Genomic DNA, 24,918 nt, shown 5'->3' on the forward strand with positions numbered 1-24,918 from the left:
CGAATTGCCCATAATTTTGATGGAACTACCAAACTTGCTGGAAAGGACTGGTTGAGACTATTTCTTTAAAGAAATCCAAGAATAAGCCTAAGGAAACCTGAGGGAGTAAGTTTGAATAGGATAAATTGATTCAATGAAGAAGCGGTAACACTATTCTTCAATAACTTGGAAACAGCGATGAAAGAGCGCCATTTTCCAATAAGTAGAATTTTCAACGTGGACGAAAGGGGTATTTCGAACACACAAAAACTTGTGAGAATTTTAGCACCTAAAGGTCAGAAACAGGTAGGAAGTGCTATGGTGTGCGAGCGTGGAAAGACAGTCACTGTTGTGCATTTGGAATCTTCGTCCCTCCCATGTTTATATTCTCACGGCGTTGCATGTACGATCTCGCCAGTATTTTCGATGAAGCACACGTCAAAGTTCCAACTATGGACAAAACCATAGCTGGATTTAGGGCTGTGGGAATAATACCATTAAACCCTGACAAATTTTCAAAATCAGACTTTCACGATGTCACTATGGAGGAACCTAACATAGTCATTACTGCTGGAGATGATGAGGACAGGTTGATATAAAACGTCGAGGAAACTAGTCGTGATTGTGGAATTCATACTTCAACAGAGCATAGTTTTAGTGTTACATCTCAGAATGACATTCTTCTCCCTTATCATAGCACGCTTATGATTTCAATACACTAAAAAATATGTAATATTTTGTTCAGTTATAAAACAAGTAGAGAATAAAGTATATAGTAAAACCTGTAGCCCACCTTGTCGTTCTTTTTCTGAACCCATGCCATCCACATATCTAAGTATGTTATATGTTATGAAAATGTTTCCTTGCTTTAAACATATATATTTGCTTTGCGCAGAATTACCCCATATTACGCGCAGAATTACCCACCTAGTTGGGTAATTCTGCGCAAATGTATAGTTCAAGTTTTTTGTCTATTGTCGAGTACTGGTATGAGCTTTTACTCAAACTACGTATTTAGCTTGTCTACTACACAGCAAACAATGGCTGTGCAAAGTTATGTCGTGATACTTACAAAAACAGCGGAGAAATAACGATTTTTCCTTAAGTGCGCAGAATTCGACCACTTTCCCCTACGTTTCGGAGGGGGCGGGGTGCCTGGAAATGTGAAAATTCTGCAAGACATTTCATTTACTTTACCATAGTAAGATTTCGGGGGCTTAAGCCCGGAAGCCCCCCCTAAATACGCCACTGTGTGTATCATAGACTGTTCTAATAATTTAGTTTGCTTTTGTCGTACGTAGCGCGGACAACTTCAGTGATTTGATTTCTTTCGTTCTGCGTATCACAGATGACTAGTAATGTATTTATTCTCATATAATAGACAACTTGAATGATTTAGTTTTGTGCTGGATATCATAGATGATATTAGTTGTACAATTTACTTATATACTGCATGTCATAGACTATATTAGCTATTTAGTTCATTTGCCATTTAATTTGTTTCGTTCCGCTATCCGTATGACTTTAGTTAGGCCTTATTCATGTTGTTTTACGTAGTATAGACGATTTAGGTAATTTGTTTTTAGCTCTGCGTATCATAGACGACGTTATTTTTGTTCTCCGTACCAGAAATGACCTTTATCATTTAGTTTGTTAGTCCTGAGTTCATAGGTGACTTTAGTCATTTAATTATTTTTTCTTGCATACCCTGAATGACTTGTCATTTGCTTTTGTTCTGTGTATCGCAGATGACTTTAGCAATTAATTTTCCCTAGGTATCGTAGACAACTTACTAGTTAGTAACTTATTTTTAACCTGTGTAGTGTATCATAGAGGACTTTAATTGTGAAATTTATAGACTGAATATCACAGGTTACCGTAATTTAATTTACTTTGTACCAGTGTGTGTGATGGGAATGCTAGGGATTGCCACCCTCTCAAAATTGTATCTGTTCTGGAGAGAGAGAGAAAAGAAATTTCGTCTGTATAACTTTTTCCTTCTCTAAATTTTTCCCAAATGTTCATGAGATGAAAGCAAGGAAAACCTTTTGTTTCAGGTAGCCAAACTTAAAAGCAGTTTAGTTGAAACACTTTTCGACGAACTTTAAAAGTTCGTTACTGAATTCTCTATGTCTGTGTGTCTGTCTGTTATTTGTGACTTTTTCAATTTTGAGCCCTCCATTCGATAGAGCATCAAAAACTATCTGAGAAAGGGATGGGATTTTTCGCGTCACTCTTACCGTTCCTGAGATATTGGCCAAAAAATGGCCGATTTCCGAGATTTAAGGAGCCATATCTCGGGAACCTAAGTTACAGAGAAATGATAGTGGTGTTGATGAATATCTAAGAGGATGGTAAACATTTTCGTACCAAATAGTAACCGGTGGCAACTGGTCAACTGGGCATTGCCTAACTGGCTTCCATTCCTCAGATATTGGCCAAAAAAAAAAAAAAAAAAAAGTTCGAATTTCGGGAAATTTAAGAAGCTATATCTCGGAAACCGTAAGTCATAGAGAGATTATATTTGGCGATTTTTTGCGAGAAAGAAGAAGGTGCGGGTACAAAGATTTACTTCTACATGTAGGAACAATCATAGTTATCCTTCCTGCTCCATCTCTTCATTCTTTTTAAGTTCGTTCTGCCAATGCTCTTGGAACATTCTTAACTGGTTCTTCTATGAAATATGTCACTTCTCAACCTTTTTGCAGTCATTAGTCACACGCTTTTTTGTTTTCGAAATATTTTACGCATTTATGCGGAAAAGACATTCATGTTGCCAAAAGGAATCTCAAGAAATCCAAAGGGGATGGATAGGTCACCAGATATTTAGGTCTGTAATTTCTGGAAAAGCGTCCTTGTATCTGTATGACATGTTAGCGAGTCAATTTGCGTCACGTTAGCAGGCATGTAGGGAATATCACACTCCACATATTTATTTTCGTATAGATTAGCAATCACCTGCAGACCATAATTTATAAACCACTAATAAAGTCATAGTATATTATATATTTGGTCTAGGAATTAATTCGTGCGGTTTTTAATAAAAATTGAAGCTTTATTTCAAAAACAAAGTAAATGAATACGTTAACAAAAATATTGTCAATCGCTAGCCACTACTTTCTCCCATCTTTCAGGCAATTTACGGATTCCGTGTCAAAAGAATTCCTCATCTTTTGACGCAATCTAATCAAAGATCCATTTTTCGATATTTTCTGAAGAAGTGAACCGCTGTCCAATCAAATCGTTATTCATGCAATCGATCAAGTAGTAGTCAGACGGAGCAGTGTCTGGTGAATATCGCGGGTGGAGTAACACTTTCCATCCGACATTTTCCAAATAGGTTTTGACCGGTTTTGCGACATGTGGTCGAGCGTTATAATCTTGATAAATAAGTTTATTATGCCTGTTATTCCATTCTGGTCGTTTTCAGGCCAGAGCTTGCTTCAAACGCATTAATTGTTGTCGATAGCGGTGTCCATTAATAGTTTCACCAAGTTTCAGAAGTTCATAGTACACCACACGTTTCAAATCCCACCATATATACAGCAAAACCTTTGCACAATGAATATCTCGTTTCGGTTGTGAAGGACCTGGTTCACCTTGCTTCACCCAGGCCTTTTTTCGTTTAGGATTCTCGTAATGAATCCACTTCTCATCACCAGTTACAATTCGATGCAAAAATCCCTTCCTTTTCTGTCTTTGAAGCAGCAATTCGCAAACGGTCTTTCTTCTTTCAACGTCTTTCTTTTCAATTCATGTGAAACCCAATAAGACATCTTTTGAATCATTCCTATGGCTTTGAGACGTTTGGAAACTGTTGTTTGCTCAACTCCAAATGCTTCTGCAAGTTCGTCCTGCGTTTGACACGAATCCTGATCAAGCAATGCTCTCAATTCTTCATCTTCAAATTCTTTTGGCTGTTCAAATTGCTTTTGGTCTTCCAAGCTGAAATCACCACCTTTAAACTGTGCAAACCACTTCTGACACGTTCGCTCAGCTAGAGCATGGTCACCAAACACTTCCACTAAAATATGATGACTTGCGGTAGCACTTTTCTTCATGTTAAAGCAATGAAGAATAACTCCCCGCAAAAACACTTTATCAGGCACAAAATGCGCCATTTTCAGTTGAAGAAAAAATGTTGTTGTTTCCGCTTGAAGCAACTAACATATACTAAACAAGATGCTCAATGACAGTAGTTTTCAACGCATGTTTGGATCAACGAAACTATGGGACAATAAGCTAGTTACGCCATCTTTTGTAAAACCGCACGAATTAATTCCTAGACCAAATACATAAAGTATGATAATTTGTCAACTACATGCAATTTTCTACCTTTATGTATTATGAGGGATTTTTCTGCACTTTGTTAACATTAGCACATTAGTTACTGTTATGCATCACATTATTTCATAGTAATTTCTAATATTAGTAAATCCAAGGTTGCCAACTACATTGAATTTCTTGTATCTTTCGAATCAATGACATTTTCGTGTATTATGTTCCCATTTCTCATCCACTTCAAAATAAAGAATAATTTTCACCCTAACGCATATGAAACACATTCGACTAGAGCAGCTCACTTGTTAAAGAACAATTGATAAATACCTCGAGTGGCAGTTGAAATTCTCCACCAACAGTGTTGTCACATTGTGAAGACTAACAGTGAGGTAGTTATAACCTAATGCGCCTCCTTAAGGGTTGAATTTAATTGGTTGCAAATATGTTTTACATAAGGACTTTGAGTAAATGGGATGATGATAGAAAACTAATACATTCTCTCGGATTCAATTTTGGGTTAACAAGTTATTAGAATCATGTTGATTTATTTATTCATCAAGCGTTTTGTTCACAAGTTGGTTGGTTAGTTAGTTAACGCCCCTTTTGAGCAATGATACTATACTACATTGAATCTACTTTGCACGGGCGTCTCTTGTGGGGAGACGAGGAGGCGCGTCCTCCCAATAATTTGAAGCACAAAATATTCAATATTTTATTCTAATTTAATTTATTTACTAACGACAGAATAACATATAAATAATAATTATTATATTTGATAATTGTTTAGTAATGGGGGACCAACACTAACGAAGACAAAAAACAACGTGTCCTGCGAGGCACTAACCCACCTTCACTGGCTAACGCTCGTTCGGCAATACTGTCTAAATTAAATGTTATTAACCTGACCGAATGTGAATAGAATACCACAAAAAGGTTCGTTAGAAACCTGGACCCCCAAAGCTAAACAATAGCCTTATGTTTATTTGGAATATAATACTGTATTCAGGCTGTGAAGCGAATATAACAGTGATCTTGATATACGTCAAAGGGTCCATGAAGGTAAGCAGAAAGGTAACAAATGGAATCAAAGATAATAAACAGGTTGGGCTAGGTAGTACCATTTAAATCACTTTGTTTGATGTCCCCCAAATGTACATGCCAGAGACTTCAATGCTACTTTGTACAGTGGGAATCGAAACACAGTCTGGATTTGTATCTGAGGCAAACACCCTCACATTCCCGGAATCAAGTTCTGGATCGCGTGCACAAAAATACATAAACAAAACTTTTTTTTTAAAAGTGAGTTTATCTAGTAGGTAAGCAGTAGTATAAGCAGTAGTAACTGTTGGAATCAATGCTTTGCATGCATATGTATAGATAAAGGAAAATTACATCTCTAACTTTTAAGTAGGTACTTAATTGAAGTTAAAATTGAAATATTCATTACTATAAATCAAGCGTTCCTGCCACAGTTTCCTATTTTATGGAGTTGTTGTTACTGTCTAAAGTACTTCCCCTGGAAGATTATTGCAGGATTTGATTTACATCATCTAGATATTTTGTAAGGGAAAATGGATTGAAGGGATGAAGTTAAAGAAACACATGATTTTTTTTTTTAAGGAAAAAGCGCTTCAAATCAGGGGCGTCATTTAGGGGGGCAGGAGGAGGCAATTGCCCCCCCTCCCCAGGAGTTTGAGGTATACATATACTCTAATATACTAGTTCAAAACGTGAAAGTCTTATTTCGGTTGTGTTCTTGCCCCTCTCAAGCGAAGTCTGAAATGACGCCCCTGCTTGAAATTTATGTTTCACGTTAGCTTATTAATAATTAACATATGTATCTAAATTAACATATGTATCTGTATTTAACATATGTATCTAAATTGTCTTGTGAAAATGTTGCAGGCTGTAGGGTGTGCACTGTATGTGACTGGTTTTGGAGAATCAATGGCTCGGTTGGTGGGGCTGGAGATGACTGGAGAAGACAGTTCAACAGCCATCTGGACGGAACGAGGCATCGCAGCTGCTGCTGTTCTACTGCTTGGAGTAATTAATGTTGCTGGAGTGAAGTGGGTGGTGAAAATACAGTTTCTTCTGTTACTTGTCCTATTGTTAGCCGGCCTTGACTTCGCTGTTGGCAGTTTCGTTCATACTAAGCCAGGTGAGGGAAATATACTCCATCATTTATTTATTTGTAGATGTATTTATTTATTCTATACTGGCAGAAGTCCCGTTTTTCGCACGGGAAGAATAGGGATGTGGAAAAAAAATATGAAAAATAAATACATTTTTCTGGTTAAATACAAATTTGGCTTTATTGGAGTTAAATAAACGCTCAAACCTCTTCCCTCCCATATCTCCTTAAGCTGTCACATTTTTTTAAAATTTCATCTTATCGTCAGCTTAGGATACATGGGAACTATTTATGCAAAATTTCAAGTTTTCTACGCCAAGTAATTTCGGAGAGAAAAAATTCAGGCTCCCTTTCCCCGTTAGGGATCACATGTCGCACACTCCTGTATTATCGTCAGCCTAGGGTAGGCACGCATATTTTCGAAATACACTCAGCCCTAGCCAGAAGGCGTTAGGTTTGGCAACATCGCACGGAAACAAATGAATGCTGAATTTCATTCTAACTCACTACTTTTATTACTACTACTATTACTACTACTTTTTCTATGGATCTATAGTACAAGGGCAAACTTATTTTAATGAAAGAAGTTTAATGAAAGTTTTAAAAAATAATCGTTAAATCACTTTTTGAATATTATTTTTAATCTTATTTTAACGAAAGAAGTGTTATAAACATTAAAAAAAAAAAAAAGTTTCCTTAGGGTTTGAACCGACGCCAAAAACGATTTTCTTTACGACCATGGTGCGTTAGCTCACTCGACTACGAGGGCCGACAGCATTTTGTGTTTACTTTGTGCTATATGTAGGTCAGGGACGCAGACAAGGTTGGACGACGACAAGCCTGGACACTTAATTTTGGTCGCTCCCGACAAGGTTGGACAACGACAAGCTTGGACGACGACAAGCTTGGACAACGACAAGCTTGGACACTTCTCAATTTATCCTCTTGCGCCAGACTTGAACGAATTCCTGAGGTGTCCAAGCATATCGTGGTCGATCCCGACAAGCCTGGATACATCTCATTTTGGGTCTTTGACGACAAGGTTGGACGACGACAAGCCTGGACACATTCCTGGGGTGTCCAAGCTTGTCGTAGTCGATCCCGACAAACCTGGACATATCTAATTTTGGGTCGCTCACGACAACGTTGGCCAACGACAAGCCTGGACACATTCCAATGGGCCGATTTGGTGCATTCAAAGCACGTAGATCTGACAATTACAACTGTTTATTCACTTGTACGGGTGCACAAGGGCAGTTAGTGTTATCAATGTACAAGGGCAACTGTTCTCTCTGATTATACTGCAGTGTTATTTTTATACCACCGTGATAGTCATAAAAATCGTAAGAAGTACCACAGACATGAGGGTTCAAACATATTCAAGCCGTCAGGCTTTGGGGCCGCTACGTTTCGACGACACCGTATCGGCGCCAGCTCAGTTCGGCGAAATTTTATGTACAAGGGCACACATCCTATTTAATAATTATTTAAGTAAAACGAAAATTTTGTAGATAATAATAATCTCTTTTAATAAAAGATAAATAAATTTAAAATAATTCGAAAATCCTCTAGTAGAGGGCAGTAGCTGACTGGCGAGAATCAGCCAATAACGATATAGATGCGAGCCATGCAACTCTATATTGAAGGGCGTGTGTGTATGAACTGGAAACGCCTTAACTGGTAGAGTTTGTTGGAACAGACATTTCAAATTGGGTTGTTGACGACAAGCCTGGACACATTCCTGGGGTGTCCAGGTTTGTCGCGGTCGATCCCGACAAGCCTGGACGCATCTCATTTTGGGTCGTTGACGACAAGGTTGGACGATGACAAGCCTGGACACATTCCTGGGGTGTCCAAGCTTGTCGTGGTCGATCCCGACAAGCCTGGACACATCTCATTTTGGGTCGCTTACGACAAGGTTGGCCAACGACAAGCCTGGACACTTTCCTGAAGGTGTTCAGGCTTGTCGGGATCGATCCCGAGATGCTTTGACATATCTCATTTTGGGTCGCTGACGACAAGGTTGAACAACGACAAGCCTGGATACAAAAAGTGTCCAGGCTTGTCGTCGTCCAACCTTGGCGCGGTCCCGTAGGTCATCATCACTCGTGATGTCACAAATAGGGTCGCGATATAGACGTCATTCATTTTTCCTACATTGTTGCCAAGCGTAACCCCGTTCACAATGCCTTATGGCTAGAGTTCAGTGCATTTCGAAAATACGCGTTAGGCACAGACAGAAATTTTTGTTGGGACGAGTCCAGAGTTTGGGGGAAAGCGTCTAATATTATAACACATTATGTCTAAGTTATTGAACAGATGTTATTTTAGATTCGAAGAGATTAGTACTGTCATCTATATTCTCCGAGAAAAAAGTAGAATCAGATTGCATTGCTTTTAGCATATGGAAAGCAAGAGTATAGAGGAAGTGTCAGATCTTTAGGCTACAAGGCTACAGTAATAATTTCTCTGCTAAATAAGTATAATGTTATTAAAGAACAGTACAAATGTATATCAAGTTACTACAGTTACAAAGTTTTTTGGGGGCGAGGGTCCGGACCCGGTGGATCCCGGCGTGGATGCGCCCCTGGTGTAGGATACAAGGACATTATTTGTACAAAATTTTAAAGTTTTACGCCAAATGTATAGTTTGAGATCTGCTGAACGAGGAGAAAAGTTTTTTAAGTCTCCTTTTTCTCCCTTAGAGTCCCCACTTTTCAAAATACCATCTTCTTTATAGTTTAGTGTGCAAAGATAACATTTATGCAAATTTCAAGATTCCTAAAATTAGTTTTGGAGAAGTGAGTCAGTGGATTTATTCTTTCGTATATGTAGGCTATACTACAAGAATGTCCGTTCTTCACATGGAAAGAATAAGATTTGTGGAAAACATATCGAAGAAATGTGGAAAGTTTTTTTTTTTTTTTTCTGGTTTTAAAATACGTGTTGATGCCAATTCGATTTCACTGGAGTTAAGTATCTACTCGATCAATTGTTATTGAGTGCGTAATGGGCCGTAAGTCACGAATGGATTTCAAAACAACATATATTGAAATGTATAACACACACATTACTAGTGTTGTAAAAAAACGGTTTTTTTTCTGTGAAGTTTTTTTTCAATAAAAAACATCGTTCTTTTTCATGTTTTTTTTCAAAAGTCTGTTTTTTTTCTGGCAACTATTATTTATTGATTTATGTTGCAGATTATTGAAATAATCAACAGAACTTGAGTCGAAGCCCTCGTAACTTACAAATCATTTGTTTCTTTGTACCTATACGAGCAAAATTGTGCGATTATTCCTTTCGGACCCAGGCGTTTTCCTACATTCTCAGTTAGTGACTTATTGCTCAAAAACTATTCATTTGATTGATATGGTTAAGGTCTTGTTTTTTAGAAAATAGAAGTGAGTATTTTTTGGTGTAAGTTGCATTGCATTGTTGCCAACGGGTGGGAAATTATTGAGGGAAATGTAGGGGTGAAAATTTACAAAAAATTCCCTAACCGAATTTCAAATTTTTTTGTATCTAGCACCACTGCTGCTATATGAGTTCAAGTCACCTAAACAAATCTTTGGTGTGTTGACAAGGTACAGTGAAATCCTGAAGTCGCTGGCTTCCATTCAAAGAGGGGGCAAAAATTCTGTCATACACATGAAATTTTGACACTTTTTAGGCCTCAGAAGCAAAAATCAAATATGCCGAGGCTACAGCTTCTCTAATTATCCTATTGAAACTTTTTATGGTGCGTTTTGTAGGGAAAAGAGGAAGCTTTCAGGTAGTGATACGTTTGTTTCAATGTAGCCAGTAAGAGGGTAATAATAGAGGGGAAAAGGGAATTTTTTTGAATTTTTCACCTAATAGTGGGAATTAATTGTTTTGGCTGGAAACGCTGCCATCAGACAGACGAAAACTATCTGGAAATAAACTGTAGTACTCCAAGAATATATCCTACAAGTATCATGGCGATATATAACAAAGTAAGCATGAAATTAAAAAAAATCTCATTCTACCTCACAAATTCACCATTTTCTTACCATTTCCAGAAAATGGTTTATTATAAACCTCAACTGTACTTCCCCTAATTATTCTAGTGAATCTTTTTGTGGTTCGCTGTGTAGGCTAAGGATGAGGCTATTATACACTTGTACGTTTGTTCGAATGTAGATAACAACAAGGAAATAATAGAAATAAAAAGGGAATTTTTTCCAAAATTTGCCCCTAAAATCTGGAATTAAAATTTTCTGTAGTTGGCAACACTACCATCAGACACACACAAACTATCTTAAAATAAGCTTTGGTATTCCTCTAATATATCCAACAAGTATTGTGACGATATCTAATAAAGTAAGCATGTCAATAAAAAATATCTCATTCTATCTTTAAAAAAATCAGTTATCTTTCCAATTAAAGAACAAGGTCTACTGTAAACCTCAACTGTACTTCCCCTAATTATCCTATTGAAACTTTCTATAGTGCGTTGTGTAGAGCAAAGACGAGACTTCCAGATACTGGTACGTTTGTTCCGATATAGCCAACAAGAGGTAAATAATAGAGACAAAACATATAATTTTTCCAAAATTTCCCCCTAAAATCTGGAATTAAAATTTTCTGTAGCTGGCAACACTGCTACCAGACAGACGCAAATTATCTTAAATTAAACATTGGTTCACCACTAATATATCCTACATGTATGATGGCGATATTTGAGGAATAAAGTTTCTAATTACCAAAAATATATTACGGAAAACAGAAAAGTAGGCAAAAACTAGAAAAATCAAGGGTTAGAACCTAAATACGAATTTTACGTACGCCCCCTAAATGCCCCATTGTAACGATCTGTACTTGCGTTTGTTAAGTAAGGACAAATTTTCGATTGTTGTAAGTTGACTTGCACTCGGACGTATAAATACCGATTTATAAACAAAAATTTCTAATTTTTTGCCCAAATATAGGAGAATTTTAATTTCCCTAATTGGCAACACTGCGCGCAGGCCCGTCCAATTGATGTCAACAGTTAGGTATCCATCCGAGGCATCTCCCTGGCAAGTCTTAAGGATGTCTTTCTACAACTAAGGAAGCTACAGGGAAAAAGAAGTAAAGGAAATTCGAAATTAGAAAATTCTCGAATTTTTGACTGGGGTGAAATTTGAAAAGGAAATTCGATACCAGAAGAAAAAGAAATTAATATGATAAACTATAGTCCAGCCATATTTTGCCAGAATAATATCCCGATATCTTAATTAGTGTCCACACAGGAGCGGATTAAACAAGTGACACACCCGTGTGTGCCACTTTGGCCACCTGGGCCACCGAGTATACATTTGATTACATTTTTTGACTACTAACTCATGTTGTTTTGTAGTTATAGTCTCGACTAATAATAATATCGTTGTAAATAATAACTTTAAGGAAAATTTTCTCTCCTTTTTACATCTTAGTTCCAACACTGTTGGTGAGAAATGTAGGGTGTTTCAAAATAAATTTTGGGGCTTTAAGTCTTCGTAGTACTTATTACATTTTATGTACAATTATAAGCAATGCATCAAGTAAAAGAGCACCTCAAAAGTCTTTGCTACAAGTGTTCGATGTGAGATTCATTCGTCACACGGCACACATCTAGTCGATAGGCGAGAAAGGCCCATAAAGTTTCTGCCATATGGCACAAAACACATTCAATTTAGGGGAGTCTCGTTTCAACTGTACTATCTCCTGAGGATTTGCTGACGGCCAGATGCAAACATTATGAGTTGAGTTGATTTTAGTTTAGCGTCCCGTTCGGCAGCGAGGCTATATGAGACGTGGACCTACTGATTAACGTGGAATCCGAACCACATGAGCTCCCGCCGGGAATCGAACCCGGGTCTCCCACGCCGAAGGCGCGTACGCTAACCGCTTAGCCACGAGGGAGCTCGCAAACATTATGAGTGTTCACATTAGCTCTTAGGTGAAAGGTCGATTTATCACTGAAGACGACACGATCCAGAAAATCTTCATTGTTATGCAGGAATATTTCACTTGCGAAATTGCCACGTAAACCGTAGTCTGTAGACTTTAGACCTGTAGCAACTGCAAACGATAAGGACGTAGTTGCAAGCGGCTCCTTAATATTCTTCACACAAACGGTTGCACTGTAACTACAGATTCAGTCTTTATTAAAACACAAAAAGCTTTCTGCTCTCTAGTCTCCAGCTTTGCTACTTGCTCTTTCTAACGGCAGACAGAAGAAACAATGCATGTACATGCGTGAGTACAAAACTGTTTGAGTTGCTCTTTCATTTGATATAATATTTATAATTGTAAGTTAATTGTAATAGATACTACAAAGTTTCAAAACCCTAATATTAATTTTGAAACACCCTGCATTACTTCAAATTGGGTCATCTTATATTCATGTCTTTTATATACATATCATCAGGGCCGGTCCTAGTAAATTTGTCGCCTCGTGCAATGCCATAATTTGCCGCTTCCCCCTTTCTCCAGAAAGAACAAATCTTAAAAGTTATGATTTTAAGTATGCTACTCCAGCATGAACAACAAAGGTGAGGGTAAGTGCAGTCGCACTCAGAAAGGCTTAAATACTTACTAAAAATGCAATCCCGTCGTGTCTGTTTATTTTTTTTTAATATTAATCTATTATGTTAGTGAAAGATAAAGCAAACACACCTGCAGAGGAAAGATGGTAATCCTTTTTATAGAATTCACTATCAAGCTTCAATCTCAATGTATAAGTTTGCAATTCCAGTGCAACTAGCCCTTTTATCTTTATTTCTTGATTTTTCTTCTATATCTTCTAACATTTAAAAAAAAACTTGTTTCTATCTTCAATGATAAGGAACTTGTTTCTGACAAAAACAAGACTAGTTTCATATCAAAACTGTGATAACGTACTACATGGAACAGATATTCACTACTATTCGAGAATTGAATTCTTGCATTTGAAACAATCAAGCAATTTGTGCTCGGATTTATTCGGCCATTTGCTTTAGCATTGTCCATGTAGCCTTAAACTAATGCAACCTAAACTTAATTTATGAATGTAGTATTCAAATAGAAGGTTAGCTTAGTAAATGTAACTACAATCCTCATAAAGTCTGTTTCCAACAAGAAATATTTAATTTAAATAATATTGTAAAACTTTGTCTCATATAGGATCTTTGGGTAGAGGAGTTAATAAAAAGAGCGTCCGGAATCGACTCTCCACTACCAGTTTTTATTATAAAAAGTTTCCTCTATAAAAGTATTTTCACAAAATACTATACAAATTGATCTCTATAGAATCAAGGTGAGTTAATAGGTGGTCTTTGACCGTAAGGTCGCAGACAGGATCTCCAACAGAGCCCCGTAGCAGGCTAAGAGGAGTGGATTTAAGGAACCAATGCTCCGTAGCAAGCAGAGGCGGGTTAAGTGGCCAACAGAGCCCCGTAGCAGGCTCAGCCAGGAGATGGGATAGGCGTAGTCCCATAGCAGACTAGAGGCCTGGGGTTAGGTTACTCCAAGAGTCCCGTAGCAGACTAAAGGAGGGTCTCCAGAAAACTGGTATCGAGTTGCCTTCGTCCATCCAATTTATAGGGTCCTTTGGGTGGCGGTGGCGCTGCTGCTCCGATGTCGTCTTCTGCTCCGTGGGAGGGGCCAGAAGCCGCCGTCTGCATGTGATTATAGGTCCCTCTGGTGGGAGATCCTCTTGCCGAACTATGTGGAGCTGTTTGTAAACATTGATGTGGAATTGCTTGTTTACCACATCACATAGGATATTACAATATACTTATGACAGATTTTGCCGGACCATCCAAGCTTGCCGCTCCACGCAAATGCACGTGTTGCATATATGGTAGAGTCGGCTCTGCATATCATATATATCTAGTCGACAAATTATTTATATATGACATTTAGAAAAATACTATTAGGCAAATTAGTATTAGTTTTTGCCTTTAGACAAGTTATTGGATACTGTTCGTGACATTATTTTTGTACTTATTAAAGGTCTGCTTTCACGAAAAAACAAAATTTCATTTCAACTTTTATTTCTTAGTTGATAGTGATGAAAACTGCTGAAACCTGAATAGTTAATAGGTATGATATTCATGTAAATTGTAAAATATTTGTAGCGTATCAGTATCTAGCGTATAATTTATGTTGCACTTTACGGTAATTACACCTACAAAAAAATATTTCATACTTAAATTGACGTAAGATGCATTACAAATGACTATTTGAAAAAAAACGAAATTTAGAAAAAAAACGAGAGGCAATGTTTTTTTTCTAAAAAAAAACGTAAATTTCTGAAAAAATACGAACCGTTTTTTTTCTATTTACAACACTACACATTACATATGGGAGATCGCTTTCATCTCCATGTGGAAAATAATTTCACGTAAATGTCCACCATGATGCAGTTCGCACGCATAAGCTTTTGCCACGACTTCGTCATTATACTTCTCAAAGTTGCTGGAATTATCGCTTGGATTTCCGCGTGGATATTCTTGAGTTATTGAATTGTTTGAGGTGTATTTGCATATACCGTTCTTTGAGGTTACCTCAAAGGCAAAAGTCTGGTGCCGTCAAATTTGACGATCGTGGTGGTCAAAGAATGTCTGCAATTTGTGAAATGATTCGATGCCCAAAAATGGTTCGCAGAAGTGCGATTGTGTCCCTGGATCTTGCTGGAACCGAATTTGTGGCATGTTCTCCACTGCGGGGCGCAAAACTTCTTGAATCATTGCCCATTATTGAGAGTCGGTGACACTCACTGCATTGCCATTGCCATCTTCGAACAGTTCGAAGAAGTAAGGTCCAATGATTCTCTGGAACGTAACACCACATTATACCGTACACTTCATAGGGTGTAGTGGGCATTGGCGGATAATTTGTGGATTCTTGATACCCGAAAACCTGCAATTTTGTTCGGTGGAAATGTGCTTTATCACGCATAATCAAATTGTCAAGAAAATATCTGTTCTAATGAACCTACTTCCGAATGCGTGTAGCAAATCTGTGACGTTTCGTATAATCTGTTTGTTGCGATTATTGTACCAGTTGCACTTTATAGGGATGTAGGTGCAAATCATGTTTTAAAATGCTGCGCAGTGTGGTTTTGACTTAATTTCATTTGGCCAGCCCGTCGTCTTGTGAAAACTTCCAGGGCTTCCTTCGACACTCCGAATCCGTTCAATTGCTGCATGTGTTCTTGCCGAGCGTGGGCTCCCTGAACGTGGAAAATCAGCTACCGAACCATGCTCTCTGAAATGTCCAACCAAATGACGAATCACTGATTTAGAAGGAGCATCCCTGACACGAAACTGGTGGCGATACACTCTTTGTGTTAAGACAATTGATCCCTCATTTTTGTTCTCAGCGCAACTGTGATTTTTTCCATCTCGCATTTCCTGGACGTCTGTTTCACACAACATTTTCCTCATATTTTTACTACGATGATCACAGGAAACGTTCACATTAATCTTATTCTCATGGAAAATATGACGTGTTGCAATCCCTTCGTGAATTATGGCCCACGCTGTAGTTTTTTAAAACGTCAAAACCAAATCACTTTCTCGCATCCTAAAGTGGCAAATTCATTCCAATTCATGCAAATCGTTAGGCAAAATATTAATACCCATCGTTCCAAAGTGTTTTTTTTTTGGGGGGGGGGGGCAGGGAGGATGTTGGGAAGGAGGTAATATGGGGCAAGACCTGCAATTTAAAGTGGCATCTTGAACCACTGTAATGAGTTCGATACTCTTTCACCGGAAATGAACCCAGGGACTCGTGCAACAAAGGCACACACAGTAGCTACTAGACTAGAGTAGCCAGACATACTGATTTTCGCAGTACAATACTGTTTTTCAAAGAGCTGCCCTGCATGTTGCGAAGACGCGTAAAAAATCGAGAAAAGTCCTTACTTTTTAAAAATGTCCTGCGAAATGTCCTCGGTTAACTTATTTGCAATATTTTAATGTTTCATTCTTTATTCACAACATTTTGAATCACAGTCAGTCTTTTTCTGAATGGTGAACCGCTGTATTATTTAACACTCCTCAAAAGATTAGGAAAGGAGAACAATCAACAAACCATTGTTTTGCAATACTGGCAATGAGAAGGGCTTGTTGAGATATCAGTAAGGTAGAAAAGGTTTGTTTTTTCAACTTACGACAGTGTGCTAGCGAAGTAGAAGTTATCTCGTGTCGGTCTAAATTTTCCCTCATTCCTTAAAGTAATGCCACGCTCCGAAAATCAATTTTTTTAAAAAAATCTTTAGCCGTACACGAAGTTCCACTGTACGTTCATAAAAATAAACCACTTTGTCATTCATCAATACATTTGGAATTCTGTTGAATTATTTCAATACTTTTGTTCAGTACTTTCTGTTTAACAAAAACGAATGATAACTTAACGTTAAATGAAATATGGACATGCGTATTGCCGACGCAGTAAATTATCATATACTATTTGTGTCCTTCTTTTCGCTTGTCAGAATCTGGCCAGTGAGAGGGACAAGAACCCATTAAGTGTTAGAATACAGATAATATTATTGTCATTATATGAATTCGAATTCAAAATTTCTAATGTTAATTAAACTGCTTATAACTTCCTAATAATAATTCACATTTTGTTTATTCCAGAGGCGGGATTTGAAGGCTGGATGACAGGAAACCTTGCAAATAATACATTCGCTGCATACAGTGACGGTAACAATTGGTTTACTGTATTTGGCGTCTTTTTCCCCACTGTGACTGGAATAATGGCAGGAATAAACATGAGTGGTGATCTCAGGAATCCCTCTAGAGACATTCCGAATGGCACATTAGCTGCCATGGGAGCAGGGTAAGAAAGTGTATAGTTAGATATTATAATAATTATAGGAATTCTGAAGTGTTCCGTTATAAAATCTGATGAACTTTTCTTTTTACTTTTTCTGCCTTTGCCGTAATTTGGTCGTAACGTAAGTTAATCATAATGTAACGTAGCTGGTAGCCCTAAGATGCTACAAAAAATGATCGAATGACTCAATTGCATGATTAAGATGTATTGAATGCAAGTTAATAAAAGCAATACCAACATAATGTGCCTAGAAAAATGAATACACCAACTCAACATTTATGTACTCGTGCAGTTTGGTCAGTGAAGATGTAACTGCAACATATTCGAATACGTATAATGATGACCAAATAAGCCTTTCGGCCAAAACAGAAGATTCGTGTAAATCGAAATATCTGTGAAACACGAAGAAACGTCTGCTAAGAACATAGTTCTGAACATTTGCCCTATGTGGATCCGAAATCTGGACTATTAACAAGTAGGACTATAAAAGATTAGAAGCTCTGGAAATGTGGTGCTGAAGACGAATGTGAAAGATAAGCTGGATTAGGAATAAGTAATGAAGAAATATTACAATTATAAGGTGAAGAAATATGTATTATTTAAACGATCAGAAAGAGGAAGACAAATTGCAATGGCCACACGCTCCACTATGGTGGACTACTACGTGAGTATATCGAAGGTTACATCGGAGGGAAGAATCCACGAGGTTGATCCTACGAAATAAATACATGGCTCAGAAAATTAGTCTAAAATAGCAGAATGCATAAGATACCAAGAGATTGAAACAAAAAACCTGCGGCCGGAAGACATGGAGGATATTTTATATAGAGCCGAGCCAGCCTGCGGACTGAACTACTGATGACAAATTTATTATAATGTAAGTACTAATTAAAACTCCAATTAGTAATTAACATATAGTAACTAGTAATTTCAACAAGATGGAAGGCAAATAAGACAATAATACAATACAGAAGTACATGGGTAATTTGTTGATGTTGGTTTCATTGTTTCAACCTAATCTTTAATTGTATTTTATTCTATTCATTTTCGGAAACACCTAGTTTCAAACCAAATTTTACGAAAAATGAGTGATTCGAGTTTTGATGATTTATTACGCAGTAAAAATATGCACTGTTTTAATTTGTGGGTGCAGAAATTCAAAATGGAAAAGCCTAGAGGTTGTTGAATACATGTTCCATTTTGGTTTGTCTGTCAATTAATTTATTCGAAGAACCGTTCATGCAATTTCTAAGCCAAACACATCACGAGATCCTTGTGTAATATGGAAAAATAATTATTTTCTGCCATGCCAACAATCAACGCATATTGCTTAATGGCATATTTCATAATGAAACACTAACTTTGAGCACTTAAGTACTTGTATTATTAATTTATTCGTGTGCGTTTCAACGGCTGTTTTTCGTCATCCTTCGGTATGTTTATATTAAGGAACTTTTCTTACGTTTATCCATGGACTCACATTAACGGTAAATTTCCGGCCTAAAAATTTATTATATTTCGTTTACAGCAAAATACAACTATGAGTTTCTATAAATCACTTGAAGGGTTGATATACTTGAGTATCACACAATATTTGGCTTCCTGTTTATGTCTTTGATTAAATAATTCGGGGTGAGGAGTCAACTTATTTTAATTCTGCATCCATAAACTAAATGCTTAAGAAAGCTAGTATTTAAAAAGGAAAACGTATATTTAAATATACTTGCTTTGTACAAATGGATTTGTTTTATATGTTATCAAAATTAGGAAACACGGGATTTAATTTCCACGAAGTAAGCCTCATTTAGCAGGTTTGAAGAAGAAACCAGTAAAAGCATATGATTAAAACGTTTGTTCATCTTAAGGGAAAAAAAATGAAATACTGGACTTTTTTCTTTGACATGAACGGAGATTTTAATGATCTAATTTTGCTGTTTTTTTTTTTTTTTTCAAATTTATTTAAATGCTTCCTTTTTTGTGAAAATTAAACTCTGTGATACATAATTTTCATACTTATAAATTTAATGTAGTTTGAGCATTTTACAAAAGAAAAGACATTTAAATAGACTGGTTGGTATAGGTAATTTTCCTACAGATACACTACAAGGACCCCATAATGTACATGGTTTGCAAATTATATTAACGACTTAAAAGATCTCGTTTTTGGGTTAATGACAATAGACGGTGAACCTATCGAGCAAATATCAAAGTTGGACGTATGTCTTACTTAGTTAACATACCAATAGGGCCATATATTGAGTTTATTTTGTTTCAAATGCTTGACAACGTACGTCAGTTAGACGAACTCAGCAACACCTAGTTAATCAAAGTAAATTCTCGCTGAATTCAGATATTTTTGTTGCTCAGCCAATGACCCGATTTCGCAGGCAATGTTGATAGGAGCCTGTAAAGTAAGGAATTTATCAACAGAGGATGTTGCAGTAGAATTCAAAAGCATTTATTGCGTATTTCGTTGTTCCTTGACTCAAGGATATAATCAATCAATTGCTAAGTATTTGTATTTTATTTAGGTTGAACATTATTGTATTTGATTGAATTAAATATCTTTAGTTATATGTACTTGCCACAAGTACGTATACGTTGAACACAAAGGGAGACTAACAAATTGAATCCATCGATAATAGAACGTAAACCATATGTACCAAATGATATGATCAGTTGGAAGTCCTCCTCTGATTGGAAACTTATAATATGGATACAAAATACATTGAATAAGAGTTCGTGTTGGCTCAAACAAAATTCCCTTTTACATTTGCGAATGTATTAGTATAACCTCATAACATTTTAACATATTGATTATTCTGTTATGTATATACAGGGTGAGCCATTTATCTTGATACGTTGTAACTTTTAAAGTAATAAATACAAAAGGGTGAAAATTCATAAGATGCAAATCTCGACAGGGGGGACATTGATTGACATACTCTACAATACAACCAGATGAACAATTATAACGTCACCTCACCAGTTCGACCGATTTTATTTATTTTACTTATTTTATCGCAGTATATACTCGTTACTATTTACTATGATGATAATTCAATAATTAGACACTATTTTGATCGCTTAGGAGCACTATACTTCCAAATAATTGATAATTGCTTCTCAGCAATTCCATATACTTCTAATTTATATGGCGTCTTTCTAAATTATATTATACTTATTTATAAGCAAAACCTTGGTAACAAGAACTGTTACCATAGCAACCAGATTACGACATATAAACAAACATTTACCTCTAGCGGCAGCAACATAAAACATTTACAAATCGAGATTATTCATGACATTTTTAGAATCTTTCATCTTCTTTTTCTAACTCTTAACTATTGCCAGATAAAATAACATTTCTGCCCAACGTATTACATAAAAATAAAAGTAGGGGCCGCAGTGACTCAGTAGTTGAGCGTTCACCTCTGGTGCTTGGGGTCCCGGGTTCGATCTCAGCCCTCGCCAAGTGAACTTTCTGGTGGACACTGTGTGCGTGGGTTTTCTCGGGGTTCTCCCGTTTTCTCCCACTTTCTTCATTCCACCATTTCATTCATTTCTCATCTTCACCGTCTCCTTTAGCCTAACCGGCATAATCGTGGGGCGTAAAACTCAAAGATTTCATTTCATTTCAAAAATAAAAGTAGTATGTATATATATTATCATTGTACATTGTTGTCAGCCCAACATAAAGTTGTATTTTTTTATTAATGTTGGTATTCCAAATCAAATTACGTATTTCATACATATTTCAAATCTACATGTTAAACGAACACATTTGTTACGCAGTGTTACAAACTGGGGATACCATAGCGTCGCAAACATTAAAAAACAACCAAATTTTGGAGATTTCTACAACAATAATAATACAAGCGACACGGACGGGGTAATGCACATCCAAAGTACCTTAGTGTACAGAGTAATAAGGAACTGCGCATTTGAATTTATTTCGAAAAAGTGTATCATATCCAATTACATAGATCGTTTTCACTAGACACGACGATCATAATTTTCATTTACAGGAATTTTACATCTCAAATCATTTCGGAGATGTGAAATAAAAATAGTTAAATTTGATACATAGCTTAAAATGACTTATTTTATAACATTTTTGATTTACTTTGGTTCTATAACATTACAACAATCCTTTTTATAGTTGTAATTACAAGAATTTGGGAATTACATAAATTTATGCAGTTTTACAGACTTTTAACAGTATTTATCATGTCTTCAGAACGGTTTAAGATATCAAATTACTCTAAACGGCGTTATGATCACATATCTATTGAAAGCCATGTATGTAATCGAATGTGGTGCTTATCTAAGCAGTTTTTGGAAATAAAGGCTTTTGAAAAAACTGAAATTTTCGATCCTTTGTATTTTTGTTCCTGTTCATTTGAAATGCGTTATATCATGATCATAATATTAGTAGTAGGCGCTCAAGTTCTTTGGATGTGCATTGCCCTGCCCTTCTCACTTTGCAATACTGAGTAATAAATGTCATATTGTAAGTTTTCGTTTAATATATAGATTTGAAATATGCAATAATCTGGTGTAGGAAAAAAAAAAAAACAGTTGGGTTGCCAACAGTGTGAACCTAGTGGTATCAAAGTGTATGTCCAACAAAGCTCTCCTACTGATATTTATATGGTACACTCATGTCCAAAATTATTGTCGCATGTCTATAAATATGTTGTTGTAGGAATATCATTTGATAACGAATTCACTCCTTATTTCTTATAATGTTAGTATGTGTATAATCAGCAAAGACATATATGTGTCAAATTTCATGTCAAAAGAGCAGTAAATAAGAACACTAAACCAAAATAAAACTTTCTTGTCCATTTAGCAACATTTTGTTTTACTTATTCTAATTTTCGTATTTATAATTATTTTCCTATGAAATTTATCACAAATATACACTTCGCGATTACACACATAGTATCAGTATTAAAAGTACCCTGCAAAATCATTATCAAATTATATTCTTACAAGAAGACAGTTATAGATATGCGATAATCATTTTAGACATGAGTGTACAAAATATCACCGTTCTTTGTCCATTATTTTAAAATTTACAAACATATTTCACAAAAAAATATTTTCCTTTCATTCTGCAGGACCTTTTTATATCTATTATTTGTCCTGGTTCTTGGTTCTACGTGTACTCGAACTGCATTAAGAGAAGACTTTATGATATCATCAAAAGTGGCTGCTTTAGGTAAGATATAATACCTTCTGCAATGGCATTAAATAGGAAATAATGTATGTTCTATTTTTCTTGTGTTTTGTTACTATGCAAAATACAAAGAAAACCGTAATCTAACTTACTGTAGACCCTGAATGATAGTTTTGAGTAGATCTACGGATCTCTCTTGATCCGTTCCTAAATTTAATTTAAAATCTTTATGCGAAAGCTGATACAAATTCAGTTCTGCCAGGTACATCATCAGGAAATTGGCCGAAGTGTAGATATATTTATTTATATTTCAATCTACTAATCCTTTTAAAAGTAGGAAATGGAAAGCATTTTGAACCAGTGCGTGCAATAGAGATGTTACAATTGTTCGCGAAAGATTTTTATTTCTATTTCCAAGAAGTAGATTCTTAGGAAACCCTATAGTCAGTACCGGATCTAGAAATTTCGGGCCACCCCGCAAGAAAATTTGAAAGGGCTCCCTCTACATTCAATATATATTTTTTTTTAAATAATACTTTTTAATGAAATATTCCTAGTGTTCTATTTGCTATGGAATAGAGATTCAAATAATTGTTTTACAAGAAGTCCTTCCTCCTCGACTTCATCTCCATAAACTACCGTATAAAATCTCTCTTTTCAAGGTCGAAGCTCTCTCACAGTTGATTGCCAACATTCCCAAGTCTCTGAAAAGTTCACAAGTACTTTCAGGAATATGATTGAAAATTCATGAAAATTGTCTGTAACGATGTAAAACGGTTATCTATTTCATTGTACGCGATATCTAGAAGTTTATTGTAAACATTAACCCTCAAGCAATTCCTTATGTCCGAAAACCGACGATTTTCTACCAGCTTGTCGAAGTGTTTTATCACTTTGGGTTGCTTTTTTCTACGGATACAGGATTGACTTTCCACTTCGCAGCAACAGCTGTGGCCTCGTGCTTTATTTGATGATATTCTTCTCTTATTTTCTTTAATTTATCTCTGCTCTCTTCAAGAGTGCGTAAAGCTTTCTTGTGATCAATTTGTTTAATTTGGAAAAGTTCAAATGCGCTGTTCAGTTGTGAAATTATTTTTGACAGCATCACAGTCAGAAACACAAAATCGATGGAATCCATGACTTTAGCCAGTCATTCTGCTTCTGATACCTCGATAGAGTCTCACTCGTCAGTAAAGGTTTTCGGAGAGTTTTCGTTATATCAGCATACCTCAAACTGATTGCTGCAATGGACTGACACTGTGATGCCCATCTGATTGGATTGAGCTTTTTCAAAGTAACATCTGATTCTCCTATCAATGATAACAGAATATCCTACCTATTTACAGACGTGTTCAAATTATTAGACTCACCCTAGAAAAATGCGAAATTGATGTTGCAATTCTAATTTCGGCGTTCTAGAACATGTAATTTAATGGTTTAAACCATCAATATAGGATCCTTCATTTGTTTACTGTGCACTTGAAGCGGTGATATCACCGTTGAACAGCAGATGGCATTAGTAGAGGGGAGGGAGTTCTGAAAGTGGTATTTCAGTTGTAGATAGCTATTGCGGTTTCTAACAACAAGTTAGAATCTGAAGTATTGTGGTTTCAGTCGTAAGCAGTTACAACATTCAAAGCGTTCAACAGTTCGAATGGGCCAGTTTAAAGTGATCGTGATGTGTTTTGTGTATTAATCTTTTATTCTATGAAGTCCTGTAATCGCGGCATAATTTGAAAAGCCAGAGACCTTTCTTCGTCTAAAGTGGAAGTTGTCAAAACACTTTTGGCGGAAGGAAGATATACACAAGGACAAATTGCTATTAGGGGTAGGGTAATAATCTGTAAGTAAAATCTCCGTTGCGATGAGCAAGAAGCAAATGTATCAGCAAAATACGCTTGCGAAATGTGGGCGAAATCGCTAAGAGGTATCAAAAAACTAAAAAGATTGGCTCTGGGAAACAGAAATGCTACTTCTAGAGACTTAAGCATAAAAATGACTGAGTATGGTGTAGACATTTCGCCTGAAAGTGTTCGAAGGATTCTGTATGCTGAGAGAATAAAAGCACTCAGGCCAAGAAAGAAAGCAAAAATTATTCCAACCATGGCAAAGAAGCACCTCAAATGTGCATGAAGCCTTGGACTGCTGATGATTGGAGAGTAGGTGTTTCAGTGATGAACCATGTGTTTTCGTGTCTGATGAATGTTCACAATATGTGCGACGTTGACCTGGGGAGGAATTCAAGCTGGAATGCTTCCAACAAACAGTGAAGCATCCTACTTGAGTCATGGTCTGGGGTGTGATGTTTGTTTTCGGGCCTGGGAAACTGCATATAATAGAGGAACAATGAAGTACGACCAATACCTACAAGTTCTTCAAGAAAAACTGCTCTCCCAGACTGCAATCTGGTTTGATGACGCACACTTCATCTTTATGCATGATGAAGTCCCATGCCACCGGGGCAAAACTGTGACAAAATTCTTCGAGAACAACGAAATAAGTGTTCTTCCGTAACCGGGCAATA

At 36.5% G+C, this 24,918-nt stretch overlaps 1 protein-coding gene across 3 annotated transcripts in view; it reads left to right on the forward strand.

Annotated features, from left to right (window-relative positions):
• The window catches only part of LOC145683869 (solute carrier family 12 member 8), a 268,916-nt gene that overhangs the window by 221,442 nt on the left and 22,556 nt on the right, over positions 1–24,918 (forward strand). For all 3 annotated transcript variants that reach the window (XM_081755491.1, XM_081755492.1, XM_081755490.1), the window contains 3 exons: positions 6,166–6,421; positions 17,011–17,212; positions 22,336–22,436. In XM_081755491.1, the coding sequence (XP_081611617.1) occupies positions 6,166–6,421; positions 17,011–17,212; positions 22,336–22,436 (559 nt within the window). The remainder of the gene's footprint in view (positions 1–6,165; positions 6,422–17,010; positions 17,213–22,335; positions 22,437–24,918) is intronic.

Source organism: Thermobia domestica, chromosome 4, assembly GCF_964235325.1.
Source record: "Thermobia domestica chromosome 4, izTheDome1.hap1.1, whole genome shotgun sequence".
Taxonomy (NCBI): Eukaryota; Metazoa; Arthropoda; class Insecta; order Zygentoma; family Lepismatidae; genus Thermobia; species Thermobia domestica.